This window comes from Plectrocnemia conspersa, unplaced genomic scaffold, assembly GCF_051122295.1.
Source record: "Plectrocnemia conspersa isolate PC_06_02 unplaced genomic scaffold, ASM5112229v1 ptg000009l, whole genome shotgun sequence".
Lineage (NCBI taxonomy): Eukaryota > Metazoa > Arthropoda > Insecta > Trichoptera > Polycentropodidae > Plectrocnemia > Plectrocnemia conspersa.
Window position 1 is genome coordinate 17,633,893 of NW_028277173.1, and position 19,690 is coordinate 17,653,582.

Consider the following 19,690-nt stretch of genomic DNA (forward strand, 5'->3'; position numbering starts at 1 on the left):
TTAAAAGTTAATTTTATTTATAATAAAAATTAAATACGAAAACGAACACAAACAAACTCAGAAATCTTCATTTATATACGACTACACTGTAAAATAAAGTGATTTAAAATTAAATGAATGCAATAACTTTAAATGGTTTAATTTTTAAAAACTTTATTTTTTCCTCGGCGTACTTTGTGAACTTCATCAATTATTTTCGAATAATTTAACGAAATAGTGTGTTATTTAATTTGTTTTAAATTCATATTTTTTTGGAAAATATATGGATGAAAGAGAAAGTTGAAGAGACAATTTGCGGAAGAGGCAACCGTGGACTTTTTACATCGTACTTGCATGGTTTGTGTACAGAAATAATTATTGAAATGAAGATAAATTCAAAAATTTCATTATATAACATTTAAAGAAAATTACCAATAATAAATTACCAACAATAAAAAACTCTTTATTCATATGCATATGGTTAGATTCAAAAGCTATAATAAAAAAGTCACTGGTCGAAGCGGATTAAACTACGAATGAATGTGTGTGAGTGTGCAGTGATGCCAACTAAACCAGTATAATAAAAAAGGATTCTTAAACCCTATATAACCTTTTATTGTTGGCAAAATTAGTTTTTAAAATCTTTCAAGCTTAATAACAATTTTATTGACACAAAATCATAGTCGTCATATTTAGGCCAAATTATTTTCACTGGCAACTGTCACTAATGACATTTATATATCGCACGTGGGCTTGTTGTCGAAGTATCGTCAAAACAATCGCATCTTTGGTTAATACTGTCCCGCCTAATAAGAAAAAAGAATTATTTATGGAAGAAACGAAAAATAAGTTTTTGGAAGAAGGCAAAGCCAGACTGCTTTTAACGTCAGATCGAGTGTTTTACAATCCCGTTCAGGAATTCAATCGCGATTTGAGTATCCTAGTGATCAGGGCGTTCATAGACGAGCTACGATCCCAAGATGAGAACCGAGTGGAGCCAGATAACAAGAAGAGAGGCCTCAAGAATGCAAATCAACAGAATAATGTAAATAAATAAAAATAATAATCGTAAGAATAATGCATATTGAATATACATAATGTTTTAATAGGAAAAGATAACAGTATTGGAGGCGCTCTCAGCCACCGGACTGAGGAGCATCAGATATGCTAAAGAGATACCAAATATCGATGAGATAATTGCAAATGACATATCTTTACAAGCCGTCGAAAGTATTAAGACAAACGTCAAGCTGAACGAGGTTGACGATATCATAAAAACGAGCCACGAAGATGCCACGTAAATATAGCGTATACTTTTGGTTTATTTACATTTAAATTTAATATTCTTAAATTGTGCTCGTAGAATCTTCATGTACAAGAATCGTAGGTATCCAAATCAGTTCACTATATTGGATTTGGATCCGTATGGTTGTCCGTCGATATTTTTGGACGGCGCTGTTCAGTGCGTAAAAGACGGAGGCTTGTTACTGGTAACGGCTACCGATATGGCGGTCTTGGCTGGTAACTCTCCGGAAACTTGTTATTCTAAATACGGTGCTGTTAGTCTTAAGACGAAAGCTTGTCATGAACAAGTGAGTTATATTTACACATATATAAAGAAAGCTGTAGAATATAGTTTTATGTAAATATAAACAAATATGTAAGTACGTAGAGAATGGTCCTTAAGTCACTTGACCATTCGTTAAATTCTGCATTTAAATATTATGTTTTAATGTGTATTGTATTAAATGCCACCCAATTAAAATTTTACTCAGTTGTACATTAGGACCTTGAGAAAAAATATAGTTAATATTCGAATAGTTAAGCTAATAAAATGTTCATTTTAGGCAACACTAAAAGTACTCTTTCGTGAACCAGAAATGAATATATTTTGCAGTGCTAAATATAATGTCATATACAGAAACATATTTGTGATGAATTTCAGCAGCCTTACCTTTTTTGCACAGAAGATACAATCATTTAATGTATTAGGCGTTTTAAACACACTGCTAGTTTAACCGAGGCTCGGTAAACTCTGTCATGTCACATGGACCCTAGCAGAAACAGCATTACAACCAAATATAAAATTACACTTTTATCTCTAAATTTTAATCATTTGTGCTCTAGAATCCTTTTCTCGATTAGCTACTAATACATAATAAAAACATATCTTGCTTCATTATGCCTCTTATGTATTTTCAGGGATCAAAACTTAATCATTTTTAATTAAATGTAAAATTAAATAATAACAGTTATTATTTTTTAAGGGTTAAGTGACTTTTGTACCAACTTGAATATTTTCATGTTTCTTTGGCCCGACCTTTAAAATTAATTTACGATAAATTAAATAATTTATTGAATCTGTCTGTTGTATTTTCAGGGATTACGAATACTATTACAATGTATTGAATCTCACGCCAACAGGTACGGTCGGTATATCGTACCATTGTTGAGCATATCGGCCGATTTTTATATAAGAGTGTTCGTAAGAATTTTTACGGGACCTGTACATTGTAAGAAATCAACTAGGTACTATTATATTCTCATAACATATTTATCAACATTAAGCATTCGTACTTATTAATTATTTCATTGCAGTAAATTAAGCATAGTTTATCAATGCGTGGGGTGTGAGACGTTTTCGCTTCAAGCGCTCGGTTCGTTTAAACCGAATCCGTCTCCTTCTGACCCTGGAAGGTTGAAGGCGTGTTTACCTCACGCGCCACCCGTCAATCCCAACTGTGAACATTGCAATCATAGATTTCACGTAAGATTAAACAATTGGTGTTCAATAGGATTATCTGGTGAATTATTTTCTTCATTATTATTACAGATGGGAGGACCAATTTGGACGGGTCCATTGCATGAACCATCATTCGTCGAGAAAGTGTTGAAGATCGTTGACGATGATTCAGAGAAATTTTCTACGAGTAAAAGGATAAAAGGATTGTTATATATGGTTCTTGAAGAGTTGCATGACGTACCGTTGTATTACTCGGTTGCAAGATTATGTTCGATTATTCATGTGGAGATGATGCCTATGTTGAAAATGAGGTATGTGTGATATTTTTTAATGCATAATACATTATTTGTGTATTAAGTTGCTGTTCTTTTTAGATCCGCTCTCATGAATGGTGGATTCAGAGTTTCTTACTCGCATGCTTGCAAATCGTCGATTAAAACTGATGCACCAGCAAGTTTTATGTGGGACGTGATAAAAACTTGGGAGAAGATGCATCCGGTTAAGAAAGATAGGTATATAAATATTAAAATTTAAAATTCTTTGAATTGGGCGTAACGATTATAATGTTAAATCGTTCTTAGATTGGGAGAAGGAACACCAGGATTATTTTTACTATCGAAAGATATAGTATCAAGCGTTGATTTCACAGAACGAAACGACGCGAATCCTGATAGTAGAAAGCAAGGATTTTTGCGATTTCAATATAATCCGACTCCATTTTGGGGACCAGGAACAAGAGCTACGGCTAAGTAAACTTATTTACATGTGAGTTAATTTCAATTGTTTGTGATGATAGATAAATTTTTAATTTAGAGTTGGCGAAGACAAGATGGAAAAGAGTAAAAAGAACCAGAACAAAAAGAGCATACGTAAAACTGATAACGCTAGCGGTTTAAAAAGAGACAGGTCGCCTGATGATGACGATGCAATTCAAAAGAAAATAATGACTGAAAAATTATAACTTTGTTATACTTTATATATTATACATATATGGAAATCATGTTATTTTTTAATATTGACATATTTTATTGAGTCATCATTGTTAGCGTTAATGCTATGAATAGTTTTTTATCGATGATTACGTTTTATAATACATTTCAAGTCAACATATTTTAATTAGTGTTTCAGATACAAGAGTACTTCCATAATGAGTGTCAAATATTTATTTCAATGTTTTTCTACCCCATATCGAAATAATTACATAGAATTCTATATACTGATTTTTTATTTGTATGAAATAAATAAATAAAAATATTTTTTTACACTGTAAATTTTCTTTTAATGTCCTTTAGCTTAAAAAATAAGGGATGAACTGAAAACACATTTAGATTAAATATGTACATTTAGTGCTACAAATTAAAATATAATAATTTTATTAATTACATAAATGGCAAATTGATGGTCTGTCATCTAGTTCGTTTTTTGTGTTAAATTTTTGCTTTCATATTAATTTCGTTAACGCAAAGTGTTGCAGACATGAAGACAATCGATTGATTGTTCATCAAAGTAAACTTTATTCCATTTATATATTATAACGACTATCGGACCCGGCAATGCTTCGCTAAATTTAAGTATATATGAATATAAATTAATCAAATACGATTGAAGTTCGATATCAATTAATTTATTCAATTAAAATGACATGAATGAAATTGAACAATATTGTATTGCATCGTAGAAGTGGTGAGTTTCTGCAACAGTTTGAAGACGATCGTTTCGACAATAATGTACGATCTTGCATAATTCAAATTGTACTCCAACAATGGCTATTGCCACTTCATCGATTGTTGAAGCATTAAATCTTCTTGCGTGTCAACTTGAATCACAATTTATACATCTTACAATCAAAAGCAATAAAATCGCGACGGTGCGCTCTCCAATTGGTCAAAATTTGGTTTAGAGATACTTTATTCATTCTCACTTATTGTATGTAAGTCGTAAAATTGTTATAAAAAGTCTTAATATTAACGCTTTTGACGTGGATTCCAAACAGGGAATTTGGACAGAAAAATCTATGTCGAAAATTGCGAATAACTAAAATCAATGAGATCATAAAATTAATAATATGAACATGCATTATATAATAAAATAATAAAATATTAGGTTTAAATAAGGATTGCACAGGTATGTAATAGTTATTTTTGCAACAAAAAATTACAGGACGATCTAATAACCGTGTCAAATGAATCTTTTTTTTTGTTTTCTTTCAATAATTAAAAATAATCTGATTAAGCGGAAACAATTTCATGCGATTTTTCCAAAAAGATACTGAAGCACCGACAATTTGTCAGTAATTAGTAAAATATTTTATTTTTTCCTTGCTACTTGTAATAACCTTTCTTTTGGAAATTCACTGAATAGATAACTGATTTATTCAGCAGTTTTAAATACAACAGTTTTCTTGTTAAAATAAAAATATCTCACAATAATATTTATGCTAGTTAAAATATTTGATCTCAGAGTACATCTAAAAGTAATAATGATTCGAGTGAAATTTGTTTTTCGTTGATATTCTATTATTTTATCATTTTTTTCGGAACACATTTAGTCCAGTCAAATAAGGCGAAATAAAGGCTAAACCTCGGAATGAAAGATAACAAGCTGAAATTTTGCACAGACTTTCGTATTGATGTTCTAAGGACAGGGTGAAAAGTCTCATAAAATATCGTGTCTGCTAATCAAGATATCAAAGGTCAAAGGTCACAAAATTTGTTTTTTTTTTGCAAATATCTCGCATTTTATGCGTCGCACGTCATTAGATGCTTTACAAAACTTGTAAAGCATAACATTTTCTACAAGTTTGGTTATAACATTTGTTTTGTATCCTTAACCGTTTTTGAGATATAGCGCCAAGAGTGGGAGGCGTACATCCGTTTATAGAATCCAGCGAGTATTTCTACCTGCTTAACTTGATATAAGCTTTGAAAAAGTAAGCAATCGTGAAAAAAGTGGTCTCGGCAAGTCGTTTGAACCATAATTTTATTACTTTTTTTATTGTATTATTAGGAATTATGAATGAAATATTGCTCGACTAGAAATTTGTGCGAAAAAATTGAAAGAGTTGAATGATGTCCTTACGGAGTATGTACCAGATGATAAGAAGATCATTTCCAAATTAAGAGAAAAATATTTAACTGACATTATAATTACAACGAAGATTGGATCATTCCCTATTTTTTCTTTTCGCGATGCTCAAGCTTAAATTTTATCCATAGCTTGGTATGAAAATAAAAAAGGCACTTCGGAAGAAGAACACTTGCGCGTAGTGGAAGCTGCTGCGGCGATTATTAGAGAAGATATTCGATCTTCTGTTGTTGAGACCAAGTCCTATCCGCCCCCGAGTAAAATATTAATGAAGAAATTCCGAAAACTTTATTACATTTTCTGCAAGAAGTTATTATAAAGAACAGAAAAGGAAAGACGGGGCATTTTAAAACGAAATACACAGCTATAATGACTTCCATACGAAAACGGTCCTTTTCTTCGCAGTTATTAATAGGCCTATCTGTATTTCTTCATAGAAGAAATACAGATAGGCCAAACATCCATAAAGACTTTTGGATGTTTTGTCAAGTTTAGGTTTTTTCGCTTCATATAGTGATACTGTAAAATGTTAAATTTCTGCTGTTTATCACCCACAGCCTCGTAATCAACCATCAGAGTCAAGTGCCTTAGTACAGTATGCAGCGGATAATGCAGAAAAATATTTATACTCTTGATGGCTATAATACTGTTCATATAATGGGAATGATAAAAATAATAACTTCAAAATCTGAAGTTATATCCGATGACCGCATAAAGAAATTTACAACAAAACCAAGTGCAAAGGAGTTAGCAGCACTATCACATATACCCCTTCTAGTGTATGAAAATCATGTCGTACCCGGATTGAGCATGAGATTCAAGTTCGAAATTTTAATGATGTAGAAGAACTAACCGAACAAATATTTAATGTAGTTGATTTGTTGTGGATGTACGGAAAGTGGAAAAATATCTCACCGTTGCCAGGGTGGAATGGATTTATTGAACAACTTACAAAAACAATGAGAACTTTGTAACTTCTCGGATTCTGTTTCTTACTTTTATTCATCATCCTGCGAGTAATATGGACACAATTTACACTACATTACAGTGTACTATAAACACTGCCAAGAAACATGAACAAAGAACATGCTTAATAACTTTTGATCAGCCGTTGTACATAAAAGTACGCGAAATCGTAGCAGCTTCAGATGCTAACTCAGACTTGTCCAGAGTAGTTGTGAAACTAGGAGGCTTTCATATGCTTATGTCTTTTATTGGATGCATAGGGTATATAATGAATGGAAGCTGAATCAAGAAAGCTCTCAGTACAATTTATGCTTCGAATTCTGTCGACAAAATGTTGGATGGTCACGCTTTTGCAAGAAGTATCTGAGGCCATACGCTATTAATTTTTGCATTATCGATGATGATTTTTGAAGATATGGAGATTGAAAGCTATAATGCTTTAGATGGGTTCATTCAGCAGATAACAATTTGCGATGTTTCCTATGAAACTGTGGAAAAATGTGCAGGTAGCTCTGGCTCCGTAGTTCACATAGCGTTATCCTATAAAGTTTATAGGATAACGCTATGTGAACTACTACATCCGTTTATAGTATAAACGGATGCGCGCTTCCCACTCCCCGCGCTATATCTCGAAAACCATTAACCATACGAAGAAATAATTAAAAAAAAACTTGTAGAAAATTTTATTTTCTATAAGTTTTGTAAAACATCTAATGACATGCAACGCAAAGGAGGTGAGATATTTGCATAAAAACGATTTTTATGACCTTTGACCTTCAATATCTTGATTAGCAGACACGATATCTTATGAGACTTTTTACCCTATCTTTAGAACTCCAAAACAAAGGTCTGTGCAAAATTTCAGCTTGTTATCTTTCATTCCGAGGTTAAACCCTTATTTGACTGGACTAATTGAGGTTTTACAGAAATTCATATAATTTTAAATTGATAAATTCAACTAATATTTTTTATTTGAGAAGCATATTCATAGATTCCTAAATATCATACCACTAATCTAAACATATTTTAGGTCATAAAAAATGTAAAACTGCATTTCTTTAAATTTAAGCGAACTGCAAACATATTAAATAAACAAATCCGATCGGATTACAATTCACTTGCAGTCCGCCAAGTTATTCTGCTATCCGACGATTTTTATTAAATTACCGTATTACAAAATGTCTACCGATAATTTGTGAGCCATTTCGAATCGGTCCACGTTTATAGAGACCCAAGAGGTAATTGAGAGCACGAATCTAATCTTAAATGATTGTTCGGAGCCATCGGCCGCAAGTTACTTGACTGTAAAATTACAGACAATTCCGCCATCACAATAACCGATGACTAATGGCCGACGTAACTGTTTTCGATATCGGTAATCCGTTTGGCTATTTTTTGTTTTGTTTCTAAACAAAGTTGAAATCGTACGCGCCCTTCACAACGTACGGGTTTTCCCCTCGGATGAGAGCTTTCCACCCTCGTTCGAGTGCCTTTGACGAGGGATTAAAACTGTCAAAAAGTCTAAAAAAGCTCTCAGCCTCGTTTGGGCGGTTAAAAACGAAAAGTTGTAACGGTTGTTGGTTGATTGGCGGGAGCGATGATGGCGGAAAGTTGCTGATTAAATGTTAACAATTTTAGAATCGGTTCTATAAAGGTCAAAATCGCGTAATCCACAGGGTACTGGGAAATAATTCATAGCTGTGAATTTATTTGTACAGAATGAACAATCTGAAGAAGTGTATGTTGATTAATTTTATAATATATTGTATCAATGTTTCTGAATATACATATTTGTGTACTAAAGTTAATGTTTCCAGTTTGCCATTTATTATATAGAATAAAAAAAATATTTTTCTTATATGTATTATATACATATAAGAAGAATAATAAACAACAATTTTCATTTGATTCATAATTTTGAAATATTCTCAAGGATGGACTAGGATTGTTGCGACAAAAAGAAGAAACATTCCATTCGATTCAGCATCTGGTGCAAAAAAATTAACAGCTGCAAGGAAATCGTATTATAAATTACAAAAATATACATGCGAGAAAATAATATAAAATAATAATTAACTCTTAATACAGAATATATTTCAAAATATGAAACAAATGAAAATTGTTATTCATTATTTTTCTTATAAAATGTATTATTTTTACTACAGTGTTTCGGTATCCGCGATTCAATCCTCATATATCTTTTGAAGAACAACGTGTCTGCAACATCGTGGGCCAATCGGTTTTTGCAAGGATGGACTAGGATTTTTTCCCTATTTGTTTCGAGAACAATTAGTTTTGTTCGTCTTCGTATGTATTGTCAATATTTTTACGCGTATCTTGAAAACACAAAACAGATGTGTATTCCCATTTTATTTATTGTTTTGAGTTCATATTATTATATATTGTTAACTTAAAGAAGATTTTATTTTGTTAAACTAAGTTTATTTTAATTAAAAAATATACGTGTTTTTTTCACATTTTCGTGAAATTATATGTAATAAATGAGAATTGACATTTGAAATGGTTATTTTAACCTGAATTTAAAATTTTCCTATTATTAGCAAATACAAATGTGCACTTTCTATGAAACCTAACCATGGAAATAATTCATAATTTTTCTCTACTAATTTCGGAGCACGTGCATATATTTTTCTTGCGTTTTTTAAACTATGTAAGTTTCAATTTTCATATTTAATCATTTTGAGATGCTAATAGAACTGAAAAGAATATTATTAATCAATGCTATTTATTCAAATTGCAAAATTAACTAAAATTTATTTAAATCAAATTTGTTATTGCTTCTTATCATTGCCTTTAAATAATTTTAATGATGCACGCAGGTTATGGCACACAATTATTATTAAATCCACAAAAGCGGAATAAACTAAATTAAGGGTATAATTCCAAGATCTGAAACCGAGAAAGTCTGTCCCAAAAGAAACAGTTTTAATCTTAAGCATATGTGCGAATTTACGAAACTATTTCATAATCTATGAGATTATCGGATGTGCCGGAGTGAATAGTGAAAAGTGAAACAACGATTTAAATATTGCCGAGCTAATTCAGCTACAATTTTGATTTCAAAACAAGGTATGTCCAAATATTTTATTATTTAGATTACAAATTTTTCAGCTAGAAATTTAATTATAACATATATTAAATATTTATAGTTGTCTCTGTCAATCAAATGAAACATTTCCTTATAGATTTTTATGAGTAAATCACGCGTATTACTTTATCTATATTATTTTTTCACATTTGACTCTAGTTTTTGAATAAACTTGCAATTTAAAATTCAGTGTCGATTATACGAAAAAATGATTTCACAATTTTTCTGTTTTACTATTATAATATGACCACATTAGCTTATTCAGCAGAACAGCAAAAAAAACATTCTTTAATCCAATAAATTTTGCTATCAAGTTTAATTATTCATTATAAATTATATATTTCCAAATTAAAACGAGATCTTAGTTTCGACAAAAAGAATGGAATTTTGTGGAATTTAAAAATAGTCGAGGAAAGTTAGAAAAAATGTTCAGACCAATTTGACTAAAGTTGTTTTTTTATCACGTCTGTATGATAAAGTAGATTTGTATAATAAGCTCCACCATTTGTATATAATTCACAAAATAGTTGCGTGTTTAATGCATGTCCTTTGATAACATTGACAGCGTTGATAACATGGTGCATGAAGACTTCCATTGAACGTTCCAAACGTTTCACAAACAATGTCTGGCGATGAATTATGATTATTTTTTTCCATTTATCTCAATCAATAGATACAGCAATGGACTATTTCTATTTTAAATTAACAAAACATTAATTAGCGAACAATAGCCAGCAATTGGGACTACTGACGTATGTAGTCTCATCAAGCTGAATAGAAAATTCCTTACTTTCTTTTATTAAATAAATAACTTGTTCCCTCACATTTTCTGCTAAAATAAAAAATATTTTTTTCACAAATTTTGCAGACAAAGGCACTGAATTTAGTTTTATGGCTTTTTTCTGACCACACATCTACCATTTTCAATTCTGCTGGCTTAATCAAATCGTCACAAATGGTAACTTCAAAGCTAGCTTTTTATGCTGACTGAAGTAACAAAAAAATAAGGGCGGCGTCTTTTGTTGATTTTGGAGTCTTAAAAAGTGGAGTCGTTTACGCGAGCGCGATCTCTGCTCAGATCTACTTGTCCGTGTCCGATCCGTTCGTTTTGAGCACGGACAACGGACAGACAAGAGACGGATCTGTCCGAGAGTTTTAACTGTTATACCTACACACACTGGCGGATTTTTCTGTCGGACATCCATTTCGGACAAATCCGACGGACAGATCCGCCCGTGTGTGGCCAGCTATCGGGTGCTAGCGTGGTATGCGCTTAAAAATATTTCCAGGAATCCATTAAAGTTGATTTCAACATTGAAATATAAATGTCACTATTCATACCCTCGCAAGTATACTGGTTTCTTCCCCCTGTTGCTACCATGCAACCCCAGAACATAACGCTTCCGCCATTATATTTGACTTTGGGTACTACGAAATCAGCTATATATTCTTCTCCGACTCTTTGACGCACGTGTACTAGACCAGGGGTCCCAAAAACTTGTTTTTTTTTAAAAAAGTATTATTATTTAAAAAAAATATTGCTTTAAAAATTTTAAAATAAAATAAGTTTTTTTTTTTTTTTGTATTAACCAATATTAGTTTGGTTAATACTAAAAGTTAGATTCATCGGAGCAAATGACATAAGCTCAATCTTCAGATGTCCAATCTCGGTGTTTTTGGGCCTACTCTAACCTTCGAGTTTTATTTATTTCTGAAAGGCACAGTTTGTGTCTGGCTTTACAACTTCTGAGTTCCATATTATTAAGCCTTCATCTCACCGTCTGTAAATAAATGGTTGACTTCAGCAACCAAGTTTGAAGACGTTTTTAGACGATTTTTAAGGGACTTACGAACCAAGATTCGATCTTCCTGGGCAGTTGTCTTTCGTTTTCTTCCAGTTTTGGGCTTTGATTTGTAAGAATCCCATTCGTTGAACTATTTCAAATCATTTTAGACGTTGTGTAGTAAACACATAATGTGTTTTATAGTTTCCGATATATTCAGACAATAAGCTTCACTTAAATAGCGTTTTTATAGCATTTTTAATTGTTTATTTAATATTTAAAATATTTTTTAAATAAAAAAAATATAACGAAAAAATAAAGACCGAAATCAGGCAACTGAACATAGATGAGATTGAGCAATAAGACTTTCAATTCCATTTTAAAACTCAAGTGAGCAATAAAAAGACAAATTCCTTTGCTTAGTTCTCAAAATTACGACTAAAACAACCAGCTAGAATATTTCGATCAGATTATGCACTTGTAAAGAGTTACACGCCATTTTATTGGGTGCCCCATAATTATGGCCATGGCTGTATATATACAGTTATTTTATAGCACATACTTCTCATTCCATCTAAAACGAAAATCGTTTTAATCAGTGCTATTTTACCTTTTTTTCTATCAATTCAGAAAAAGACTCGCACACATAAAAACTAATTATAAAAACAGATTATTTTTTTTCCAAGTGAAAATCGTTCGTAGTAATCGAAACCCGGTGCCCGCTCAATTTCCAACCGGAATCGTCCCGATTGCGTAATTGGTAGACGTCACGCGAAGAGGACAGACGGAGCTTAATCCCCGATCGTTTTTGTCAAATCGGCATTCGATGGCCGTCGTATTCGACTCTCGGCCGCAAAGCGGCCCATTATCGAGGCATCTAATTTAAAACAAATGACCGGCCAGACCGCAGATCCATTTCAATTGTCTCGTATCGCTCGGGCGATTATCATTATGCTTGATGATGGCGGCCATTGCAGACACAGACGCGATTGAAGCATGTGTGTATAGGTATACATATTATTGATGCACCTTAAGGGTTGAGACAATTGATTTATCACAATAAATAAAAGTTGATACAATTTTCATTGGCTTATTACTACTGTCTACTGCTAGACAGTAGAATAGGTTTGATTTGCATTGAATTCGAGAATTACTAATTTTTCACATATTTTTTTGTATCTTTGTCAGTCTTTGATTGGGTTTAGTGTAGTTATAATATAAGCTCTATATTGTTTTAATTTGCAGAAATTAAGACTTACTTCCAATGTTGAATGCGATTAGATCATAACCTTCCGAGCCTTCTAAAATGCATCGAAATTGTTCATATACATTGGGATAGTTTGGTTTTCAACATATCGTTTTAAAACACATCGTTGTTCAATTATTTATTACTAATGTTTTGATCTAGCTGTCAGCGTGTTCTTTTATTGAAGTTATAAATTACTATTACTATATTGCAACAACAATTTTTGAATCGCGTAATATATAAATATATATATACGTAATGTTCTTGTAGCCTTGTCTACTTTTTATATAATCCAGTCGTCTTTGGATTAACTCTGAATTTGAACTTTGTAGTTGTACAAGGGTTGACATGAAGAGGGAAGCAGCTACTTTCTCGGTCGGTGGCGTAGCTCCATTTGGTGCGATTTGGATAAATTCTCGTGTGTCATTGATAAAGGTTCTTTTATCGACGAGTTGTAAAACTGATGAGGAAAGCGTATTTAGGTTAAGTTTCCGGCCGAGCCATAATGTAGAGATTACAGTAATTTTAACAGATTATGTATGATACAAATAATTAATTAATTTTATTTAGCTAATATAGCCAATTGTTTATACATTTAACAAATATAATCAGAACATATGTATATATTAAATATAACATAAATATACAGAATATAAAAAATACGTTATTATAATAATTTATTTCTAATGCACGAATGTGTTTCTTTATTCCACTGAGGAAACCTGCTACATTTGTATTTATTGTGTATTATCCTAGGAATATTACTATACAAATTCACACCTCCGTACAATATTCCCCTGGCCGTGCTCGTTTCCTTATACCTATCTATCCTTAAATTATATCCATTTCTAGTATTAAATCTATGTATATCTTTATTTATTATTAAGTACTTACTAAAATACTCATAGTATTATTTTCATGCTTATATACATATATAAAAAAAAATCCTCTTCAATATTTCTTGAATATTCAACCATTTTAATCTTTCAATCATACTTCTATAACTAGTAAATCTATTGTTATTTAAAACTACTATCATTGCCCTATTTTGTATTTTTTGCAACATGAAATGAATGAATCTAATGTTACAAACAATTTGTTCTACTTATAACAGTATTTTAAAAAAGTCAACTAATAAATATTATTTTATATGCTTCATAAAACTATATACATTATATTAAGTTGTGCGTGTGATTTTGATACATTATTTTCTTCATAGATTGATAGTGTTAGATATTAATGGCTGAGTTACGGTCAAACACATGTATAAAAAAATATCTACGATGAAATCAAACGATAATGCAATACATGAGTATTATTTCAATTATTTTTATAGCGATCTAAAGATAATAAAAACGCACACAAATCGAGTCAGAAAATTAAAAATACATGCCTATGTATAATATAATAATATAAACGGCAATAAAAATATGATTAATACCATTATATGAAGTTAACGAATCGCTGAACAATTACAACAACAAGAAAAAATAATACATTTCCAATTATCTTGAATTGATCTGAAATAATAGAAACATGAACAATGGCGGCCCTGCTAGAGTAGGTATAACAGAAAAGTAATAATTTTCCATCGCTAAATCGTAACTAAGTATTTCATAAAGGTTTTACATTTAAGATATGTAATTTATGTAGTTTAATATGTGCGGTACGATCGTCGGGCAACAATTTACCGATTGTATATATTCCACTTCACCTAAATTATAAAGGGTTGCCATTATGCGTTTATTCGAATTGAGAGCGCAGTGCTTTTTAAACTTTATGTTTTAAAGTAATTTAAATAAAAAAAAATAGTATTAAAATACAGCAATTATTAGTACTTGATGCCTTAGTCCAAATTGTTGTCTATATTAGAATATAAAATATACATGAACTAATATCGAATGATAACGTTTCAAAAGCAAAATAAAAATAATTTGATCATCCTGTTTTATATTGTTAATAGATAATCAATTATTACTAATACTGTTTAATATATTTTTGAATTTTACTAAAATTTACTATAATATAGATACTATGTAATAAAAATGATAAAGTTGGGAAACCGCTACGACATTTGGCCGTAATTACGTTTAAAGTCGTGTCTGTCTTTTTTAAAATGTCCCTGTGATGTGGCAACATTTGATTACACATTTTTTATTGTCTCTCCATCCTAATGGCGTTCGCCGGGATGCGTATCTGATCGTAAAAAATATATACAACTTAATATAATGTTATCCTATCCTAAGCGATGTGAAATTATAGAAAAACGGTACAAAACACTCCAAAGTGCGTGAGAAGATTTTTTCCTATAAAAACACTACTCATTAAATTACTTTTCATAATTGTTCAATTTAGAAAAAATATTTTAAAAATATTACTTATACAAACCTAATACTTGAAGTAATTAATTATATAATGGCAATTTAGTAATTACCTAATATATATATAAATTTATAATCGTTACTGTTTAGCAGTGAACCTAAATTAATTTTATTATTACTAATTATAATTTATTTATATTTTATGTAATACTGTAGTCAAAACTTAGTCGATCTTGCCTACAAAAAATGATATCACATAGAAGATTCTTTTGAAAACCAAAAAAATTTATATCTATTTGAACAAGTTTATGCCATCTGATATTCTATAAAAGTACTTTGGGGTCCATTAATCCCCCTGTTCGAACAGCGTGTACACGCAGGAGGTATACAACAGGGAGATCACTTTCTATTTTTTAAAGGTTAATTTTCAATTGATTCAGTCATGAAAAAATTATTAAATGTAGAGTAGTCTTCCAATTTGTTTGGGGGTATGCGTATTACATACACTAACTCAGATTAAAGCAGAGAAATAAATATTTCCTTAATGGTATTATGATTATTTTAATACATATTAATATTATTAACTGAACTTGAAAACTAATAATTTTGTTGATAAAATAGAAAAATAATTAAATAACATTAATTATTGTTTTCCGTGGAATCCAGTCATAAAATATTATAGAAAATTTATTTTTATTTTATTTAGAAAGAAATTTTTCCATTCATTAGTTCGATAATATTTATCTTTTAAATAACATTAGAAAAGAATAATACAAATACAAACTTAATGTTTCTAAAATCCCGAATCAAAAATAATTTTGCCTTTTTGCTGGTACTATTTTAAGGTAATGTGTCTGTGCACCTGTTGCACTTGACATATGTACCGTTTATCTAAGATAAGTATTTTTATTTTGTATAGGTCCAATAGAAACATGTTTATGAATATGTAAGAGAAAGAGATTTGTGATTAAATTGTGAATGTGGATATGTGATGTGTGGGATAAGTGGTATTCACTTGTATATAAATATATAAAGTATGTCCAGAAGTAAGATTGTTCCGACACAGGATGTATCAAATCAAAATAATGTTGCCTCTATAAAAAAGGCTATGCCACTTCTACCTGTAATTGATCTAAAGCCAGTATCACACAGGTACCTATATTATATAAATATACAGAGCCGTTCCGAAGTTTTTTCTTCAAAGTAATAAAAAAATGTGACCGCAACTATCGGATGTTTATTATATTTTATTTTAATTATTATCTGCGGAAAACAATATTTTATTTATAATGCATTTTTATTGAGTATTGAAATAAAATGTATGCTTTGTATAGTATTGAAAAAGGGAAACATGTTGTAAATTTAATAAAAATAATCATTGCCAAAATTTTTTTAAAAATATCTCATTGCTATGTTTAGTTTTAATTTTAGTTTTGAGGAATATGTATTTCGTTGGTAATATATTTACAAATATTTAAATACGGAGATGAGATATAATTTTTAATTATTATTTAAAAATTGTAATTTTAATAAAAAAATATGTTTTCTTAACTTTTCATCAATTGCTATAGTTTTTTTTTATTATTTTACTTTAAGAAACATAACTGTTTATTTAATCTGCTATTTTATTTAATTAAAAGTCCCTACCATATAAAATTATTTGTTCACAATAGATTTCATTATATTTTTAATTATTATGCTATGGTGTTAAGCATTAAATAAATAATATAAATTTAAAACTATATGTTAAAAGAAAATAGTGTGATAAGAACATTTTTCCATGCATGTAATAATAATTTTGCAAAAATAAAATATTATGTGAGGAATTTATTATACAGTTGATAGATTTACATATTATATAATGTTACAGATTAGGGATTATAGGTATATGTATAATAGTTTGATTATTACTCAAAAATTATGCTTATTTCAAAGAGTAGACAATATAATCTTACGGTGTACATCAAGGGTGTGAATTAAGACCATTATTGTTTTTTTTTATTATATATTATGATATAATAAGAAATATAAAAATGTAAATACGTCTGTTTGTAAACGACCCTTTAATTTATTGTGTAGGAGTAAGTGCTAAATAAGTGGTCAATAACTTACTACAAATTAAGTTTAATAGTAAGCAACAATATTATTGTATAGACTCACTTTAATTATTTTAAAACAATATTATATATGCTTTAATAATTAGATAAGACGATGTTAAAAATGTACAAAATATGACAAATATTTGAGTTAGTAGATAGTAAATATCAATATATATTCATAAATATGATTGCAAGATTAGAATAGTTGGATGCTTGAAAAGTATCGAATATGAATGTTTCAATATTTATTTATAAATTAATTAGTTTTTAATAGAAAATAAAGATAAACATTTTATTTTAACTTTTTTTATTAAATTTACCGTTGTAACTAGATAAGCCCAATGCGTTAAAACGTAGAATACCTGTACCAACTGAGTCTGGAAATAATTGCCATCTATATTAATAATTATAAATTATTATGTGTAGTATAATTTATAAGCAATAGATGTCACTGCAGCTGAGGCCGTTTTTTTAAAAATAGTATCACATTTTTTATAAATAAAAATTCGAGTGCTGCTGCTGGGGCTCGAGCCCACAACTTCAGAATTACTTGTCTGAGACGTTACGCACTACGCTATTCCGTACTGTATGTTTAAAATAAAAACAATTTAAAGGTATATAGGTATATGTAAATGAGTAGGGCCAAGGAATTGTTATTTGGAAGTGTGAATTTAGTTTAATATAATAGTATTTCTAGGATCTTCCGCAATAAATAAAAATGTAGCGGGTTTCTTCAACGGAATAAAGAAACGCCTTCGTTCTTTTTCTCTCAATATTTTTGTTATGTTTTAAATGTTTGCTTTTTGCTTATTTTTGGTACATTGTACAAACTTTTTAGCTAAATCAATAGATAAAATAAAATAATAAATTTAAGTGAAGTCGTATATATTAGGTAATTAATATTAAAGCATAAAAATCATATTTTATATTTCAATGATTTAACTTTCTTTCACCTTTCAGTTATTTTCAATATTTTTATTGATCATAGTTGCAATTTTCTTTAAATAAATTCATATAACATACAATTTTGTATAAATTGTTTACTTGGTAAAAATTCTGCTATTGTAAATTTAGGGATTTAGATGAATACAACACAGATATAACAAAATACGTAATCAGGCATTTCTGACTCTAAAAACTTAAATTAAAAAAAAATCGACGTTCATTTTGGGATTACATAATATATCCGGGAATGTTGCTTTCATATAAAAATAATACTTCAAAATATGTATATTACTCTTGATTAACAGCCAATTCACACAGATTATTTCCACAATAAAAAAAATATAACTAATATGAACAGCGATTTCTAATCAATATTTTGATTAATGTGGATTTGTATCACTTTCACTTAATTATTGTTATTTTTTAAATTTTACTCTGTAACGCATAAAAAATACTTTTACTACATATTTTAGTTGTTAAAGTGAAAATATGAGGAACGAATTAATTGAAAACACAATACTTGCAATTATTAAATTTGTCATTTTTTTTTCTGAATATCACACTAAAAGTCAAAGCTTTAAATATTTGGGGTTAACTTAACACAATACAAATTATTTGAGGATAAAATTAACAGTATAGACAGGAGGTATTCAAATGTTAAGGCTAAGAAATCTTTTTCTAAAATATTTTATTTAGGATTACCCATTGAATATTTATTTATTTTTGAATATAGTTATAAATAATCTTAATGCAGTGGTGAGTCTAAGATAGCCTAATATTTTATTAAATGTTTCATAAACAACAGTTCTGGACACTTCTCCACATATTTTAAAAAGTTCATCGGTTATTAAACTTTGATCAGTGACAATAAATGAAATTCTACTTATTTTCTCATCTTAAACGTAACTTTTATCGTTTACATAAATATAAATAAGTTGGCGATGAATTTCATCAGTAGTTCCTTCTTTCGCAAATAAGAAATGGATGACCTTAAGTCCATTTTAAATACTCTCTATAGTCCTGGTAAACTCTAAAGCTATATTTACTACCTGTGTATCTTTACTTTTCGAACGTTCTCTATAGATTGCCAGATTATAAGCTTTATGCTAGTATTTTATATACACATAAAGTGAACTACTAAAAAAAAAAAGTTGTACAATATATATATATATATATATACAAACATCAGATATTTATGTATATAAATTAAAGATAAAGTTTTTATATAATCGTTAAGTTCACCCCAGATATTTGCCTAGATTTTATACCCCATCGATACGGCCCTGTATAAATATCCAGCGTTGTGCGTGCTTGTCTCACCTGTCAGTGGGAGCTTCGTCAATTCCCCTCTCGAACTAAAACCGCAAATCGCTTTCTGCTCACAAAATAAAACAAATAGCTCAAGACACAGATA

The 19,690-nt window shown here is 29.8% G+C and overlaps 2 protein-coding genes across 3 annotated transcripts in view; both read left to right on the forward strand.

The window, feature by feature from the left end:
* l(2)k05819 (transmembrane protein 94-like protein l(2)k05819) overlaps nucleotides 1–19,690 on the forward strand; it is a 605,947-nt gene that overhangs the window by 50,926 nt on the left and 535,331 nt on the right. The window lies entirely within an intron of this gene.
* Trm1 (tRNA methyltransferase 1) lies at nucleotides 690–3,993 on the forward strand. Of its 2 annotated transcripts, none has more exons than XM_088192243.1 (9): nucleotides 690–1,024; nucleotides 1,089–1,276; nucleotides 1,343–1,571; nucleotides 2,360–2,508; nucleotides 2,578–2,746; nucleotides 2,813–3,033; nucleotides 3,097–3,234; nucleotides 3,304–3,471; nucleotides 3,519–3,993. In XM_088192243.1, exons 1-9 carry the CDS (start codon nucleotides 707–709, stop codon nucleotides 3,520–3,522), a joined length of 1,584 nt encoding a protein of 527 aa, XP_088048369.1. In that variant the 5' UTR covers nucleotides 690–706; the 3' UTR covers nucleotides 3,523–3,993. The 2 variants fall into 2 exon arrangements, with proteins under 2 accessions (XP_088048369.1, XP_088048368.1); XM_088192242.1 differs by having other exon boundaries at nucleotides 3,536–3,993.

Bases quoted from the DNA above. Each gene is read 5' to 3' on its own strand.
- Trm1 (XM_088192242.1), top strand. From the start codon at position 707: ATGACATTTATATATCGCACGTGGGCTTGTTGTCGAAGTATCGTCAAA. The intron at 1,025-1,088 runs GTAAATAAATAA...ATGTTTTAATAG, and splicing joins ATGCAAATCAACAGAATAAT to GAAAAGATAACAGTATTGGA. The intron at 1,277-1,342 runs GTAAATATAGCG...TTGTGCTCGTAG, and splicing joins ACGAGCCACGAAGATGCCAC to AATCTTCATGTACAAGAATC.